The sequence below is a fragment of the Sebastes umbrosus genome, chromosome 16 (genome assembly GCF_015220745.1).
Source record: "Sebastes umbrosus isolate fSebUmb1 chromosome 16, fSebUmb1.pri, whole genome shotgun sequence".
NCBI classification, from domain to species: Eukaryota; Metazoa; Chordata; class Actinopteri; order Perciformes; family Sebastidae; genus Sebastes; species Sebastes umbrosus.
Genome location: NC_051284.1, coordinates 17,013,281 through 17,031,836, shown reverse-complemented (window position 1 = coordinate 17,031,836; position 18,556 = coordinate 17,013,281). Strand labels below are relative to the sequence as shown.

General features: G+C 43.5%; 1 protein-coding gene across 2 annotated transcripts; it reads left to right on the top strand.

Moving 5' to 3' along the window:
- Positions 1-223: 223 nt before the first annotated feature.
- On the top strand, positions 224-10,485 carry bmp4 (bone morphogenetic protein 4). Of its 2 annotated transcripts, none has more exons than XM_037747457.1 (4): positions 224-473; positions 4,277-4,393; positions 5,059-5,423; positions 8,141-10,485. In XM_037747457.1, exons 3-4 carry the CDS (start codon positions 5,066-5,068, stop codon positions 8,992-8,994), a joined length of 1,212 nt encoding a protein of 403 aa, XP_037603385.1. In that variant the 5' UTR covers positions 224-473; positions 4,277-4,393; positions 5,059-5,065; the 3' UTR covers positions 8,995-10,485. The 2 variants fall into 2 exon arrangements, with proteins under 2 accessions (XP_037603385.1, XP_037603383.1); XM_037747455.1 differs by having other exon boundaries at positions 4,271-4,393.
- Positions 10,486-18,556: the final 8,071 nt, after the last annotated feature.

Below are 18,556 nucleotides of genomic sequence, written 5' to 3'. Positions count from 1 at the left end.
ATTGGAGGCTGTTATTCAGTCAAATTACAAAGTTTCACATAATGAAAAAAGAAAACTGTGCGCTCTCTTTATTTAAAGTGGAGGAGGAAGGAGGAGAGAGAAGGGGGGTTATCCAAGGTGTTTGAGACAGATGAGGGAGGAGGAGGAGGAGGAGGGATGAATAGGAGGAGGAGGAGGCAGGGACGGTAAATTGGGCGGACACATAAAAACTGCAAGGGGCCATAGATGCTGGATCATTTGGTAAAGTCTTGCCGTCCTCTGCGCACCAAAACGAGCTGAACAGGAGACGGATAGAAGACCCGGAGCGTCTCCTCTGGTGCGCGCAGAGGTGTCTGTCGCTAGAAAAAGGATTAATGAGCCAAAAAGGCATCCAGCTGCACCTTTAAAGGCTCATTTCGGCGCTTTTACGCCTGGACTGCCTCACACCTTCCTCTTTCATATTCATATCGAGGATACCTGTACCTCTACTGATGGTAAGCTGCTCATCTGCTCAACATATTTACACAGAACTGATCCAGACATGCGCTGCTTTTAGAAACGTGTTGAATAATACAGGAGGGAATTTGTGAGTGTGTGTTTGCGCGACTTCACTGACAGTTTGGATAGGGTTCCCGGTAGAAATGTAGAAGGATAAGTGCCCATAAACATCTTACAGTCTTCCTCATTGGCACAGAAAAAGGAGATAAAGTGAAATAAGAGCGTATTTGGAGACAGAATAGCGCAGTGGTCCCGGTGGAGCGTTTTGTGCCGGAGAGTTGAGCAGTGACAACATATGAGGTCATTTCCAAAAAAACGGAGCGTCTAATTGCTTTACGTTTGTCTTTCTTCAACACAATTAAAAATATTTATATTCTTACCGATTTGTACCGTTTTCCAGAAGTTTGGCACCGATTTGGCAAAGATTAAACACCTGTATGTCAACGCGTCATCCCGGTGTGTAATATGGAAGATGGAGATGACACACAGCTCAGGATTTCAAAAAAAAAAAAAAGTTGATTTCTTAAGCTTTCTTTTTTTTTTTTTTTTTTGAAATCTTAATTAATGACAGCTTTATGATTAAGTTCTCAACAATAAATCATTGCGTAATTGAGCCTGAGATTTTTGAAATGGAAACATCTCTTGTCAAGTTATGACAAAGTCTGCAGTCGGTGCCAACACACATCACAGGAGGCACAACCAGAAGTGATTCCGGTTTGCTATTGTTCGACATTATAATTTAGGGTCTCGCATGTTTTCACCTGCTTCATAACAAATTATTATAAAGTGGAATTGCGTCATTTAATACAGTGAAAGCTGCAGCAGTGAAAACATATCGCGGCCTGCAGGCGCATGGCGTCCTTGGCACACTGCTGCACTTTATCTCTGCTGTAGTGAAGGAAACAGACACGCCAAACTTTTATAGACCTAAAACATATAATTATGTATTTAAAAAAAAAAAAAAAAATCACGTGCATCTGGCTAAGATGGGTTCAATTTATTTAGGTCATTTCAGGAGAATAATTTCTTTGATGATATTTGTTTTTTGGGGTATATTATTTAACATTTCTTCAACCTGTTATGCAAATAAGCTGAGAGCATTTTGACAAAAGTGATTTTATTTCCTTGTGTTTTAATTTCTTCTTTAAAAAGAAGTGAAATCAGCAGAAGAAAAGTCATGCAACTCATCATTTCTCTGAGAAGCCACTACAGCAGCTAACAAAACCATTAACCTGGTTTCAGTGATCTCACTGACTGTGAATGTTCTTGCTCTTGAACTGCTCACTGGGAGCAAATAAAATCCCCAAACCTACAAAACAACAGGAGACATTACAGGCCTCTGGTTTATTTCTTTCAACACAAATGAGGATATTGCATTTTTGTTGGGCACACACACAGGCTGCACTGTGGAGTTATTGTTTAAAAGCCTTTGAGCCAACTCAAGGTAAACAAACTCAAAAGTCTTTTTTTTAAAAGGATAGTGTTTGACTTATTTTTTTTCTTTGCAACTACTATGATGATTTGGAGTATAGCCATCTGAATAATGAATACACAGTATCATTATGAACTGTAAAGCTTATTAGCATCAACCAGAGGAGGATATTTAACATGAAATATGGCAGCAGAGTGCAAAAACACAAGAGGTGTTACTGTCATCTAAAATGATAAAAAAAAAAAAATCAGGCCAGAGATTTGGCTGTTCCCGTGGTAACCTGTTGCCCTCCCTCCCTCCCTCCCTCCCGTCTTCCCTCCCACCATCACTGTCAAATTCCTCAGGAAACACATCTGAAGAGCCATGTGCATAGTCTGATCACATTATCTCTGGTCAGAGAGAGAGAGAGGCCAAGGGGGATCGAGCAAAGCCAAGGGCAGTCGACTGCTCCGGCCTAATTGCACCCTGGTCTGCATTTGTTGTTGCAAAATGTGTCTCTAAGTCTGTCGCTCGGTTCAAATGTCCTCTGAGTGTGAAGCCTCTTAAAACATTTTACAATCTGGGAATTCGGTTTTGCTGTTGATCAAGACGAAGAGGAGTGAATATGAGTCCACAATGCAGATGCATGTAGTGGAAAATCATCAGAAAAATGAACAGAGTTTGGTGTAACTCCAATTTTTTTTTTTTTTTTTATCACTGGTGAAAACAGGCCAGCGGAATGCCATGACTTTTTTTTCCAGAGTTGAAAGTTACTCCCCGTCTGCCTTACATCTTCTTTCATCATCATCGCACCACTTTGAGTGTCTGTCTGTTTTAGCCTGCAGCTTTGTCAGTGGCTGGTTACAGTTACAAGATGTTCTGTATGGTCAGTGTTTTTGAGTGCTATGAATCCCTGTAATCATGGGAGAGGCCCTCGCTGTACAATGAACGTTTGTTGTAAGAGATGTGCACACACACACACACACACACACACACACACACACACACACGTTATCCCCCCACCCCATGGGTAATAGAGCTGATCATGTTCTGAACCCTCCTCTCGCTCTCTTTGCCACAGTTCTCACGAACATGCGAGCGGTGGCACACACTCACGCACGCGTACACCGTTTAGCTCATGCACACACTGCACATCACCCTTTCTTCACACACACACACACACACACACACACTGGATCTGGTGTCATGACCGAGAAAGGGGGGAGAGGGGGGTCAATCGGAGGTCAAAGTCTAATGCTGTTAGGAAAAAGATCCTTGATTGCATGTACAGTGAGCCATGCAGGGGCCGAGATAATCGCACAGATACAAACCCAGACATGCTCACACACACACACACACATAATGTTCCTGTTAATGTGCATCCTCACTGTGTAGTAATGCTTGGGTGCTCTCCAGTGATGACCAAAGACCTGCGTCGCTTTCACCGAGTAGAAACGTTTGCTTCGTGGTGGTGCTGTCGTTGTGGTCACTCAAAGTGATTTCATTAGTATGATTCAACAACATTTAGCGCATTTAAATGACGCGTAAAAGAATTGAGTCATTAGAGCCACGTTGATGAGCTTGTTAAACCCACCAGAGGAAAAAAAACAACAACTGTTAAGCCTGAATCTTTTTTATTTTTTGAGGGATTTTTTAAGATTTCTGTTAGAAAATTTGCTCCAAAAAAATGTCGATTAAGAGCCAGATATACCCTTACAAAAAGCCATACACGCTCCAGTGCTGAATGTAGTGATGACAGTGATGTCAAAGAGCAGAAGGCCTGTCATCAGCGTCACTTCGACCTGTGTGATCCCTCAAGTGGGGAAGCGTTACTAAGAGATGAGGCCCGTTTTTGAGATAGATGTGTTCCTTGTCTGAAATTGGTGATCTCAGTCTCACGGAGGGATGAAGGTTGACTGAGTTCATTTGGTTTCTGTAAGCAAACATCCCTCTTGTTTTGGATATAGATTTTACCACCCCTGATCAAAGTGGCGTTATCAGCTCTTTGGTCTTCTTGTGTGTGAACATGAGAGGATAGTTTGAAGTCGGCACTTATCTAATGTTTTTTGCTCTTGGATTTTGCTTTTGAAATAGGTTTCTTATCATTTTTAATGTCATGAGGTGTGTTTTCAAGTCTTAAGTGAGTGTAAGGCATTGGGGGATCTGCTGTCTGTGTTGTGGCACATACCTCCTTACATTCCTGTTACAGTAAATAGCTAGCTTTGCCCATGAGCCAAAATGATAAGCCTTAAAGAGACACAGGGTTTCTCTCTTACCCCCTCACACACTGACACAGATATACCTTCTACTAATAACATGTAACAGTGTTTGTAACTGCAATCGGGTTTATAATTGCCCTGTGTTTTTATCCGTGTCTTTTAGGAACAGGGTCACTCCAACGTTCTCCTGCAGCCGCCCAGCGCCACCTAACATTTCCTGGAAGAACGTGTCCATTGCCTGCTCCCAACAAACATGGACTGTTTTCCCATGCTTTATTTTCTGTCGGTAAGTAAGTGGACCACGCCAGTTCAATTTGTGGCATGTGACACGTTGCCGCATCTCCCACCACTTTCCTCTCTGTCCACTGAGTCACTGATTTATGTGGCGTTCATCCAGATTTGAGCTGAAAGTCCCTTTGGGGTGTTGGGCAAAGCACGTCTTTGTATGAGGAAGAGCCTTTTTTCAGTTAAATGTGTGGCACATAGTCCTCGGTTTGCCCCATGGCTTGTTAGTAGGAGACTGCGAGGGACCGTGGCTCCTTATCGAGTTAAGAATTTGCTCTGACCCCGGGGCTGCCTCTTTTATTTGTCTAATCATAGTGGAGGAGGGAGGAGACGGGGGGGAAGGGAGGGCGGGAGCGAAGAGGAATGGCCCTCGGATTCCATTCAAAAAAAGTTGGGTTCTTGAACCAGCTGTTTACCTTTGGAGGATGTCGCCAAAGATAAACTGCAAGTGGTCTATCTGATCGGGGACTGCTTTACTGTAAACAAGGCAGACTGGACTATTCAAACCAATTAGAGTCAGTAGGAACAGTTAGAGAAGACCTGGTGAAGACATGTAGAAAACGGACAGACTAATCTTTTATTTCAGTTAAATTGGAGGCGCTTTGTTTGCTCTTTTTTGTGCTTTTCTGCTCTGTTCTAATCTTCCATCTCTTCTACTGCCCTCAGAGACATCATGATTCCTGGTAATCGAATGCTGATGGTCATTTTAATATGCCAAGTCCTGCTGGGAGAGAGCAACCATGCTAGTCTGATACCTGAAGAAGGGAAAAAGAAAGTACCGGGCCTGCAGGGTCGTTCGGCCGCTCAGAGCCATGAACTGCTGCGGGACTTCGAGGCCACGCTGCTGCACATGTTCGGCCTCAAGAAGCGGCCGCGGCCCAGCCGCTCGGCCTCCGTGCCCCGCTACCTGCTGGACCTCTATCGGCTACAGTCGGGGGAGGCTGAGGAGGCCGGGGCGCATGACATCGCTTTCGAGTACCCGGAGAGGTCAGCCAGCCGGGCCAACACTGTGAGGGGCTTCCACCATGAAGGTAAGGGAAAGAAATGGAGGATCGTATGTAATAGGGCAGCCCAGTCGCACAGAAGTCCGTGAAATAGTCACAAAATTGAATGTATTGATTCGTGTACATAGACAGGACTTTCACCCAGGAGACCGGTGTTCGTGTCCCGTGTGAAACTACAAGTCAAAGTTGATTTATTTGTCATGTAACTTTCATACTTAAGTTACGGCACTTCCAGAGTTATTTTAAGCCAAACCACAATCTTTTCCTGAACCTAACTAAGTAGTTTTGCTGCCTAAGCCTAACCAAGTCGATCTTTCCTAAACCTAACTAAGTAGTTTGTTGCCTTAGCCTAACCAAGTCCGTCTTTTCCTAATCCTAACTGAGTAGATTTATTTTGAAAAGGCTTGAGTGGAAATTGTCACGTGTGTCACGTGTTGTTGAAAGTCGTGTTGAGCGTAACGACAAAAGTTGTGTCTATGTACACCAATCAAATAGGTTCAATTTCGTGACTATTTCACGAACTGCCGTGAGACTGTGTTGAGTAGGGGGGAATTAAAAAGCACAACTATAAAGCAGAAAATCTTGTCATCAGTAGGAAGAGAGATGATGAATTCATCATGTCAGCACAGAAACATTACGCCATACTCAAAGTCGTTGTTGCCAGGCATTCCAATGATTTTGGTAGTAATGTATTTCATTAGCATGGGCGAGGACTGCTAAGTATTAAGTGTAAAAAAAAACATGTCGTACATCCCTTGAAACATGATTGTAAGGCAGCTCCACCCATCTCACCATAACCAAGGAATCTAAGGATGTGGTCACCAAACACTGTCTACAGAGGGGCAAAAAAAAAATCTGCTAGACAAGCTCTCAAGAGCCTCATTTGACAAAACTCTGCATGTTTGGTTAGCAGCTGAAGGGAAAGCATACCTTCATATTACACTTCTCACCCCACCCAGCAGAACACGGCTTAAAAAAGCCCGGTCTTGGCCTGGAACTGGAGTGTGCTGCTTCTCTCTCTCTCATGTCTCCAGTTTATATGGATGGCTCTTTTAGAAGGACCTTCCTCAACGTGCAATTATCTTTAATGCTACTCTGCAGCCTTCTAAATAAAGCCCCTACTGCCAACAATGTGGGTGCAGAGAGCAGCTCTAGAGATGGAAAAACAGTCTCAGAAAGCTGGTGTGATAGAAAGACTGGAACGTTAGAAGGGTTTCTGTTTATTGTGACTCGGATCTGCTTAGTTTTAGCGACAAACGCAGAGGTCTCAATTAGGCTCGGAGAAATTCCAGGGCACCCGATCTGTTAAATGTAAGAAAGCTCGACTGAAACATGTCGGATATATGCTTGAAAACGACCTTTGGCAGAGAGGCAGAGGGGATGTACCGGACTTAGCGAGCGAGGAAGCGATCTTGTAGCGGGAAAAGCGTGGAGCTTTAGGGCTACAGAACATGTCCGCCCTTAGGGGGAGGAGTGAGGAAGGAGGGATGAGTCAGCCTTAATGGGGCTTGTCAAACACACTGCTAGCGGTAGCACACGGCAGCGTACCAAGATTAGATAGGAAGAAAGAGTACCGCCACTGGAGGAGGAACTTCAGCCCGTGATGCAATGTGTGTGTGTGAACACGTATTAGTTTCTCCTGCTCTCTGCAGGCATTAACCCTCCTTCTCCTTTGCTAAACTATGTTAATAACACGCTTTGAGGCCTTCTGAGTGGGAGTGCTCGCTCCCATGGAAGCACCATTGTGCGATTCAGTCGACTGATCCGTCCAAAACACTGTAAGTTATTACAATCTGCAGCCGATGGACGGTTAGACGAGGGGACAATGTTTACAGGATAGGTAAACTATGTATCATCTTGAATCCAGCAAGAATTGGAGAGTGTAACAGGTGACACCTCCTTGTTTTTCATTCACTTCAAATGTTGTGAATGTACAAGAGATGGTGTATGCACGTTTCACATTTTGAATAAGTTTTGGTTGAGGATTTGAATGCGTTGCATTCCCCTCCTTTCCCATGGGCTTCAGATAAATGAGATTCTACCGTATTGTCTGACTCCTTAATGATTATTCGTGATGAAAATGATAAACGTCTTAAGTGAACAAACGGCGGAGCTAATCAAAAACACAGCAGGTTTTAATAATGAGAGCCACCTGGGTAAGATTAGGGCCTGGGTGTGAAATAACAGGGGTGGATTGAGCAGGAAAATAGTAGACACAACATTCCTTTCCCCAACAATGGTGATCTTGCCAGAAATCTGCAGACTGAGCGTGGAACAGGGAGCCTCCACTGTGTTTATACTGTAGCTGTGGTACGTTAATCACCACCCTCCTTGTAATGCGTGTTTCAGCAAAGTGCTCAGGGAAAGGCATAGAGAGAAGGGCAGGATAATCCTTATAGATAGATAAGGAAGCGTGGACGCTGTATATTTATGTTCCTGAATATCCCAGAGGCCTTGAAGAGTGTGCGTGTACATTCTTCGGTGTCAATTAAGCCGCTTTAGAGTGAGGAAGTGTGAGGTTAGTTTCATAGTTTTATCTGTTGGTGCTGCTTGGAGGGCAAAGAACACAGTGAACAAAAGATACGGCATCTTCATGGAAACTTCAATATCTGAATATGTTTTCAATTTGAAAGATGTACATGTGAAGTAAAGTTGTGAGTTTTAGTTGACATTACAAGTTCTGAACATTAATGAATTACGTAGCTAATCAAAGGTCCCTCATTTCTCCTCTTGCTCATTTTCAGAGCACATGGAAAGGGTGCACGATGTGGACGACGGAGAAACGGCGCCCCTTCGCTTCATGTTCAACCTCAGCAGCATCCCAGAGGACGAGCTGCTCTCGTCCGCCGAACTTAGGCTCTACCGTCATCAGATTGACGAGGCCATCGCCGACGCCTTCTCAGACGACCATGGGCTTCACCGGATAAACGTGTACGAGGTGCTGAAGCCCCCGCGGCCAGGTCAGCTGATCACGCAGCTCTTGGATACGCGGCTCGTGCGCCACAACGCGTCACGCTGGGAGAGCTTTGACGTGAGCCCCGCGGTGCTGCGCTGGACTCGTGAGAACGTTCCGAATTACGGGCTGGCCGTGGAGGTTCTGCACCTCAACCAGACGCCGCGCCACCAGGGCCGACATGTACGCGTCAGCCGCTCGCTACACCGGGAGCCCGGCGAGGACTGGGAGCAGCTGCGCCCCCTCCTGGTTACCTTTGGCCACGACGGGAAGGGTCACCCGCTGACCCGCCGGACCAAGCGCAGCCCCAAGCAGCGGGGCCGTAAACGAAACCGCAACTGCCGGCGCCACGCACTATATGTGGACTTCAGCGATGTAGGCTGGAATGACTGGATAGTGGCGCCCCCTGGTTACCAGGCTTATTACTGCCACGGGGAATGCCCCTTCCCTCTGGCGGATCACCTGAACTCAACCAACCACGCCATTGTTCAGACACTGGTGAACTCTGTGAACAACAACATTCCCAAGGCCTGCTGCGTGCCAACCGAGCTCAGCGCCATCTCCATGCTCTACCTGGACGAACACGACAAGGTGGTCCTAAAAAACTACCAGGAAATGGTGGTGGAGGGCTGCGGCTGCCGCTAACACACAGACTAACAACAACTCGGAAAGGCGCCGTGAAAAAAAGAAACATGGACGCTAAAACAAATCAGAAGGCCTTTACTCCCAAAAATGTTCACTTGGACCCTTATTTATAACTTTTATGTTGAGGTGTATGTTTGTCTCACTTTTTTTTTTGTTTCTTTGACAATATGATCATATATTTTGACAAAATATATATATTTATATCTACATATTAAAAATAAATTGAGTCCTTATTTTAAACATAAAAAAGCTGTACAACTTTTCATAATGTACATTAGATTGTATAAGGTTTTTTTTTATTGAGAAAATAGTAAAAACAATCTAAAAAGTAAAGTTTATTTACTGGTAATATTTATTGCTTTCATATGATATACATTTTGAAGAAAAAAATAAAAACATGAATTGCTTCCAGTAACACGTTCCAGCAGATCACAAGATGAACCCTTTTGTCTATTTGCGTAAATTCGAGCACTGCGTGAACATAACGCATAATCAGAAATGTACACTGACTTTAATCAACCACTTTAAGACCCTTAAAACAAATATATAAACTATAATAACTTTATAATATAAGGGATTGTAAAAATAAAAGTTGACAGTAATGATCTATTACTGTTTTAATTTGAATTTTGATGTAAATTCTAAGCATAATACTTCCTGATGGCCTTTTAAATGTGTTCAAATCCCTTTTTAGCTAAAAGAAATATAAAAGCAGAGGAATCTTTCTGATGCTCTGTCTTTCCCTAAATAAAAAAATGTTTGAATGATTCATCAAAGAAAGAAAAAATAGTGGAAATGATCACCCTGACAGAAGCTGTTACAGAAATGGTATGCCATTTCAAAGCCAGTAGGCCTTTAAGGGTTAGGGCCCTTATTGTTCTCAAATTTCACTTTTATGTCAATTAGGCTAACATGTGGTGGTTGGACACTCGCTAATCCAATTGCAGCCGGGGCGGGTTGTTGAGCCCGGCTGTGAGAGAGTGATTCTATTGTTCTTGACGTCCCCACATTGGGGGCATGATTGTGGCCGATGCGTCCTGGCCTGATACGAGGCGGCTGAGTCCTCAGAAGAATCAAAGGTTAGACGCTCTGTCTCCTGCCTTTGTCTCCGGCGGCTCATGCCGGCAGAGCAAAGACGCCTGTCTCCAACCTGTGCCCCATCACACAATAGGCTTCTACATCACTTATTTACAAGCTGACGGCTGGCCCAAATTATATGATAATGTTTAGAGAGAGCGACTCCTTTGAACTGCAGGGGGACGTTGGCTGTGCATTGTTTCGCAGAGAGCGCCCGGTGCATCATCATGTCTCATGTACAGGGGCGCAAATATAAATAATGAAAAAGCGGACAGTATAATCAGCATGTTTTTAACACTTTATGAAGTTTTCTTAAAAACTACAAATTTAGGTTCCCAGTTAATTGGTGTCTTTTTTTAACTTGAAATATTTCTTGGTTGGTTTGTTGTGTCAAATGAAATAGTTACAACACTTCTTTTGATCTTTTAAGTCAGATTTGTTCGTTTTTCTCTACTGGAGCACGCACAGGCCCTCAGGCCCTCTAATGGCCGCTGGGCTTCTCTTTGATGCCTGCATATCAGCGTCAAAAAACAAGGGAGACCGCTAAAGGAGGAGAAGACGGAGAAGAATTTCATTTTGAAGTGGCTGAAGGCAGCGGAGAAGGGGCTGAGGGGGGGTAGATGTATGTTCATGGGGGTGGATGGGGGTGTCTTTTCAGCAGCTTGACAGTGCAATTACAACATTTCAACTGATCTTCCCCCTGAAGTTTGAGATAACATCAGCCAGTTATGGTAATTGTCCGGCCTGTTCATTATCCCACTACCCTACACAAAGCGAGGATGCGTGTTTATTAAAAGGCCCAGAGAGGGACGTTTATATAAGCTCAGCACACCCAGTGAGCCTGCAATTTAGTTCACCAGCCAGCCCTCAAAAACTGGGTTTACACCAGGACTTTTAGTCTCTGGAACTACTTTTCAAGGAACTAAAAGGTTCCTTCAGCCCACTGTTGTCTGCGTTTCCACTGCAAAGATTAGGCAAATTAGTCCGCTGACGTATGAAAAAGCAACATGACATGGGACGAGGGCAGCTGGTGTTCACAGCGGTAAACACACTCTGTTCAGTGTCCTGTTTCATCTAACACACGATGGAAAAAAATAAACCTTAGAAAAAAACAAACGCTAGGTTTTGTCTCACTGCGACGATATTTACTGATGCACGCTGGATGTAATGTGCAGCGCAGGAAAATAAGAGCATCCGTCTCCACAGTAAATCATGCGTTGAGTGTTTGATGGGTATATATTTGTGCTTTGAAACGTTACGGCCGTGAGACAATCAGAAAATAACTTTTATTTCTCTCATTCACAGCCGTGCTGTCTGTCTCTTAACGTTACCGCTGGCCCTCGCGGTCTCTCTCTCTCTCTGTCTTTTTTTTAATGAGTCGGAAAGCCGGCAGTAAAGCCTAAATTTACTTTTTTAAAGAGAAATGCTCTACCCTCGTCCTAAATCGATACTAGAATAATTACTTGTTTGTGAATGAAGCGGTACACGAGTTGAAGCAGCGGCGCTGTGAGTGTTTGACCAATCAGCAACGGCAATCCCTCCAAACTCCACCCTGAAAGTTCCGGTACTTTCAGAAAGTACTACCCCCCGACCAGGAACTTTTTGGGGGATAAAAATGCCCCATAAAATGTCCCGGGACTTCGTTTAGACCCTGGTCCCTGCGGTCGAAACGCAGTGAGTTCCTCAAAAGGTTCTTAGTTCTGGGTGAAAGTTCCTGCAGTGGAAACGGGGTTAAAGTTTGTGTTTGGAAGCATCATGCTTCACTGAGTGTCATCAGCCACGTGACTCTTAAGAAACTCAGATAAATGTGAGCGTGTGTGTGTGTGAAAGGAGGTGGGGTGGAGGGGTTGGGGGTCAATTACAGAATGAGTCCTTAAAACCAGATTGAGGGCTTTGTCATTCCTATGTGACGTGCCATTCAGTCTCCTGTAAGTGCTCGTTCTCACGCAATTACAGGTGAGTCATTATGCAGCAGCTCTATTGACACTGCTTGACTAATTGACTGGGCGAAGTCTTCAAAAAGCTTTTTATTTGGACGTTCCACCGTAAAAGCCGAGTGTTTATAGACAGTAAACCTCCCCGCAGGAACAAAGGAGGATGCTCCTCGCTTGCATTGCCTTGTTTGAGTGGGTGCACTCCATACCTCTATCGCTGAAATCTCCCTCAGAGTAACCAGATGTTACAGCTCTGAATGTGTGTGTGTGTAAATCAGGCTGTCATATAAGTCATGTGGCACAAAAACACGTTACTAACATAATCTTTACCTATGAAAATGAGATATGTGACTGGGCAAAAAAAAGTGGATCCAACTTTCTGAGACCTGACAGAAGAATTAAACAGCAGAAAGAAAATAAAGCATTATATTTCATTATGTTGTAGATTTAAATATTTCATGTTTTATGGTTTTGTGAGCTGTGGTTGGCTGGGAGATCATTGGTGAGTAAGTTTTACCACCTCTTGTGAAAAAAAACCTCACTATTGCTATAATGTTTTTTAATTTGTTTATGTTAAACTAGTGCTACATAAATTTGAGGTCTCTCTTCCTTTAGGTTATCACACTTTCATGTTTTTACGATGGCAGCCAGGGGTGGTAAGTAAGTAAGTAACAAAGGCCATGTGCACTAGGGCTGCAACAAACTATTGTTTTCATTATCAATCATTTAATGTATGAAAGGTAAAAAACAACCAAAAAAAAGCTTGTTTTTTGCGACCAACTGTCCAACACTGAAAATATTCAATTTAAATGATATAAAACGGAAACAAGAAACAAATCCTCACATTTGAGAAGCTGGAAAGAGCAAATTCATGTTTGCCAAAACCATTATTGCCTATTGATTTTCTGTTGATCCAAAACTCAATTATTCTTTTAAATCTCCGTCATTATGGAGCTGGAAAACCCTTTTGTCGCACTGTCGAAACTGGAAAACAGCTACAGTATCTCATGTTGTAGCGTGGACGGGAAAACGTTTGCAGGAAACTTTCTGAAATTTGAAAAAGTCGCCTTTCTTTCACCTCCAACCCTTTTCATGATCTATCATTTTGCACATCCATTCAACCAATGCAATACTTCTGACATCTTTTTGTTCATCCTGTTAGATGACTTTATGAGCATGAAATAGTGTTTTCAGTGAGTCTGAATGTAGTCCCTCATTAATGACCATTAGCTTGGTTAACATGTAACATTTACAAAAACCAAAAGACCAAACACCTGTTGAGTGTTCAGCTAAATTAAAACCTTAATAAATTATCGGAAGAGACAAAACATAGATATAATCCGCTAAAACTAAGCTGAGTATCCTGAAATATGTATTATTCCAATCATTCACTGCAAATCCTGAGCACATAATGGTGGTAATACACAATTTTGTTGGCAAAGTTTTGCGATAGATCATCCTGAGTACCGGGGGTATTGTTTCTGCAAGCACATGCTGCTCTTTAATTTTTCAAATATGTTTTTTAAATGCCTTGAACACCACAAAGGATATTCTGCTCACTTCCATCCCATTAGAGTAATGTGTAATGGGCAATGGGCAATGTAAACCCACCCGCGGCGTTATTTGAAGGACAGAGCAAGTGACGTAGTATTAATAGTGTGAGAGTCCGCTCAGGGGGGCGGGAGTGGCTGCTGATGGCTCAAACAAACACAAGACGTTCAACCAGGAGACCGCTGTTCATGTCCCGTGTGAAACTAAAATTAATGTTGACTTATTTGTCACGTCAGTCTTTAGTCACGTGTATTGTCAGTATTGTCAGTCCCGTGAGTCACGTTAACCATAACCGTTTTTGAACCCTAACGAAGTGTTGTGTTGCCTAAACCTAACTTCCTGTGAAAAGGGAAGTTTATTTTGAAAGGACACTATGCATGTACTCAGTATATATTGACACGTTGTCCCTGGTCCGTCCAAAAGTAACGCAAGAGGGGTACACCGTGCGTCGGTCTCCGATGCCGATAGGCACTGACCAAGCGGCGGTATTAGACGAGTTAGGAGTGAGAATGTGTTGCGAAGTTGTGGACAGCAGCACTCAAAACCTCTGCAAATAAAGCCCATACTATCTGGTGGACTAAATTCCCCTAGATGTAAAAAAAAAAAAAAAGTGGTTTGAGTGAGCGGACCCTTAGAGAAAATAAAAAAACAAAACAGTGATGCTCTACTGTACAAGAACAAGTGTTTCTGTACCACGCATAGAGGACAGGATGCGTCACGCTGCGCTGCGCTGCGCTACAGTCCCAAACTGGAAAGAGTTAGTGGACGCTCTCTCTCTGTTTGATAGAGAATCAGGAGGGGCTATTGTGATGATAGCTCATGTCAGTGCTGCTCGAGGTCACGGCCTCTTGTTTCACTCTCCCACTCATACTTCCACGCACATGCATAGACACACACACATTCTTTCCTATAGCCTTTTTCAGGGTATATCATTTTTACACAAAGACATTCACACGCACACACACACACACACAGGTCTGAAACCTTAGAGCCTTCCCGCTGTCCATCTGTAGGGGTTATCTGTGTGACACCTCCTCTCACCCCTGTCTGTGACTCATCTCCACTCATCACGCACACCTCGCAGCTAGCAACACATGGCAGCCGGGACGCTGCACGGTGCATTTGAGGGGATAAGGCTGTCATCGATGGAATACTTTGACCTCGGGGTCGCAGGCACAAAACGCATACACACAGACACACACACGCACACACACGGTGTGTACAGTGCAGGTAGTGATGGGTAATAGTAGAGGAGGATGTTACTCTTCAGGGTTCAGGCACAGGTGACTTCAGTGCATTGCTTTAGTTGATAGAAGCTAATTTACAATTATTTTAATAAGAGATTAAAACCTGGTAACAGGATATGGATTAAGGACAAATTATACATCACGTGAAAGCAATTATTCTTCACAGTGGCGGACTCAGGCTGTCTGAGGGACAGGGGCGAAAAAAATAAAAAAGGGCACCACCTGTATGCAGTAGGGCACCAGTATGCAGAAGGTTTTCTAGCATTTAGGGCAGCCTTTATGGCACTGCATCGCATTTTTTATAGATTTTAAGGCCGCTCTAGAGGGCTTTTATCAAGTTTTATCATTTAAGGGCACCCGATAGGGCAGTGCATCATGTTTTCTCTACTAGAAGGCCACCCTAGAGGGGACTTTATCACGTTTTCTCCACCGGAAGGGCACCCTAGAGGGCACTTCACTGTATATTTTGTAAAAGCAGTGCAAACAAAACACGACTGCAAAATAAAAATAAAAAAATAGGTGAGAGAAAAACTTGAATTTGGGTCAGTATCACGTAGACTAACTCTGATTTTTTGATAGTAGACTCCATTTTAATAGGTAGGTATTTGTTTGGGCTTGTGCACAAAAAGGCTGTGCTGGTTATTGTTTGTCATTCTCTCAAACAAAAATGCCAAATATTTGTTTCGTTTTTCGGACTGTATAAGTCAAACAAAATGTGCAATTTTAAGCTGTCAGACATGTCTATGATTTTTCACTATTTCCTGACTTTGTATAGCCTAAATGATTCGTTGTTTCACTGGAATTGTAATCAGCAGATTAATCCATAATGGAAATATGTTTAGTTGCATCCCTACATTGCCTCTCTGGTTCCATTAAGGACAAAAAAAACACTGTGATTTTGATTGACAGTTGTTAGGGTTTTGGTCATTCTCACCCTCTTTGAACTTCCTTTAACTTACAGTGTGTGTGTGTGTGTGTGTGTGTGTGTGTGCCTTCACGTGCACACTTAAGTACACAGTTGCAAATCTGCAGTTGCTCGCTCCGTTCAGGCTGTTAGCACCCCGGTGTCTGTCAGTGGTGTTAGAAGAAAAACAATGAGGGCCTCTCAAAGAAAGCTTAATAACAGTAATTGCTGCCTGAGTGATTAGAAAGAGTATCAGATATTTCCATCTTGACAACTGTTCCCAAACAAAGCGTACAGGAACGGAGGGTCTGGGGAGTGTGTGTGTGTGTGTGTGTGTGTGTAGTTGGGGGGGTTACACACTGACTGTGTGATTAAACCCCCTCGACACTCGTTTCTCTCACCAAGCCTCCCCGACTGGGAAGGGATCGCAGTGGAAATTTCCACTTGTCGGAGAAACAACGTGCGGGTTTAAAATTTGGTGTCAAGTGCCGTTGTCGCTGTGAGGACGGAATGCTTCTTTTGTGGGCGAGTCTCTGGTGTAATTTCGGGCAGGGCAGGGTGTCCCTGCAGTAGGCCTTTCTTCCTCGGGCCCTGTGCAGTTTCATTAGATACGGCTAATGAAAAGATGGCTGCTGGACAGCCCGGCCCCCCGACGCTGCTCTGGCCTGTATTTAGAGCCCCCGCCTCGCATCTCCCACTGAACAGGTGTGCTGGCTGGCCCTCCAGCACTACAGCAGCTCACTGAAAACACTTTTCATCCTTCACAGGCTACGGAGCGTTCATTGAAGCAACTTGTTTACTTCCATTAAAAAGGTCCTTTTTTACAACTTTGGTTTTTATTATCTAAACACAAAAGCAGGTGCCTCTTTCTGTGCCTCTTCCTGTTACACTTATTTAGTCTCCATACTGATACCAAGATGTCTAAACCAAGAATATAAAATAAAACATGATTTATACATTTATTTAGATTTATTTATGGTATAGCTTCTTGTTTATAGCTTTCCATAGTCTTGACCATAACATACATTTATGTTACTGCTTGTCAACAGAAGAATACGCAGCCTGTTCACACAAAAAGGCATATAAATGACACAATAATGCGTAAGGCATTTAGCGTGCAATGTGAACGCTTTTCTTGCTTGTGGCGTGTCATTTGTATGCAATGTTGTCTATACTGTCTGCAATGTAAACGCATCCACGTAAATATGCTACGCTCAGAGCTAGTGACGTAGAATGAAAGCGGGAAAGGTCGTTTATGCCGGGCAGATCCAACAAACATGACTTTCAACCAGGAGACTGGTGTTCAAGACCGGTGTTTAGCTTTCCGTATATATTTTACTTAGTTTCCATACTTATTTTGAGGCCAACCACGATGATTTTCCTAAACTTAACTAAGTAATCTTGTTGCCTAATCCTAACTGCGGACTTAACCGTAGGTGTTGCGTGGCGTACAAATGACACGCGAAAAGGCTAAATGTAATGTCGTGCTGTTTATATGCCCCTCCCATGAGACCGGATTGAAATATGATACATATGTGTGGAGATTTACTGGTGTAAAGCTGTACTTTTTGTATTATATACACACTTTTATAATGTTTTCAACTTGTACTATATTTTAATGTTTCTTTTCATGTAGCTAGCAACTGTATTTTCTTTTACATTTTTGAAATATGTTGACCTGATGAAGACCAAACTGGGATCAAAACATTATATAAATGTGTGGTTTGGGAGTCAGTGTGCAGGTATTACTCATTTTATTAAGAGAATAAGCACTTTTCTATGAGGCAGTGTTCACTACTCAAATACACAAATTTGAGAAAAAAAAGAAATATATGGATCACGTAACTATTTCACATGCTCTTCTTTCATATGAATATTTATTGCCCTACAGACAGTCTTGTAAAAACAAGTAGCAACATGAAGTGTCTTCTCACATCTCTGTCTTTATTTACACATATGGCAGGAAATTAAAGACAGTGAGTAAAGCGAGTATCCTTCAGTTCATTTAACAATCTCCACCGCTCTGAAGCCTCTGGCAAACTGAGACGTTGTAAAAAAGCCTCCTGTAATTACACAAAGCTGTTTATGCACAACCGCTCCATCTCATTCCACCATTCCCTTCCCTATGAGACACTAATTTGCCTTTCAGCGTCATAATAGTTGATATACAGTTCGGTGTCATCTGGTGACAGCTCATTGTTTCGCTCCGGTTACTTACAGAAGCCTGTTTTCGGCTACTGGCAGCTTCTCCCTTTCAGGTGCATAAATATCTGAGAGGAGAAGCTGGTGTTTGGCTGGAGCGCGGCCGAAGTTAGATCTCTGTGTTTATTTGCTAACAGACTCCCTCTGTGTTCATACGCTGACCCTTTTGTGTGGCTCTCTGAGAGGCAGGTGGATTGTGCCTCGGGCTTGCGGGCTACAGTTTGAAAGCAACAACGTGAAACTGGAGCTGTAACGCGACCCCGAGGCAATTAGGCCCACAATGAGGACGTTTTTTTCACATTCACTCCTTTTGTGTTGCTAAATACTATTTAAGAGCAAATAAAATGAGGAACCTTGGGTGTTTTGGCAGAGAGGCATGAGGAAAATGTACGACCGGGTAGCAAATCAGCGATAGATTAAGTTGTTGTGTCGGAGCGATGGCGGCGTGTTGGGAGTTGCTCCAACGCATGTCTCTCTTTTGAAGTTGCCCTACCTTGTTGTCCTGTGTGTGTGTGTGTGTGTGTGTGTGGAGGGGGAATCGGGTGGGGTGGACAGGATTGGAGGATGCAAGACTAATGGAGTCCACTTTAGGGGAGTTTTAGCACCGCAGACCCTTTACCATGTGGAAGCGGGAAAGGTGCAACGAG

Bases quoted from the DNA above. Each gene is read 5' to 3' on its own strand.
- bmp4 (XM_037747457.1), top strand. From the start codon at position 5,066: ATGATTCCTGGTAATCGAATGCTGATGGTCATTTTAATATGCCAAGTC. The intron at 5,424-8,140 runs GTAAGGGAAAGA...GCTCATTTTCAG, and splicing joins GAGGGGCTTCCACCATGAAG to AGCACATGGAAAGGGTGCAC.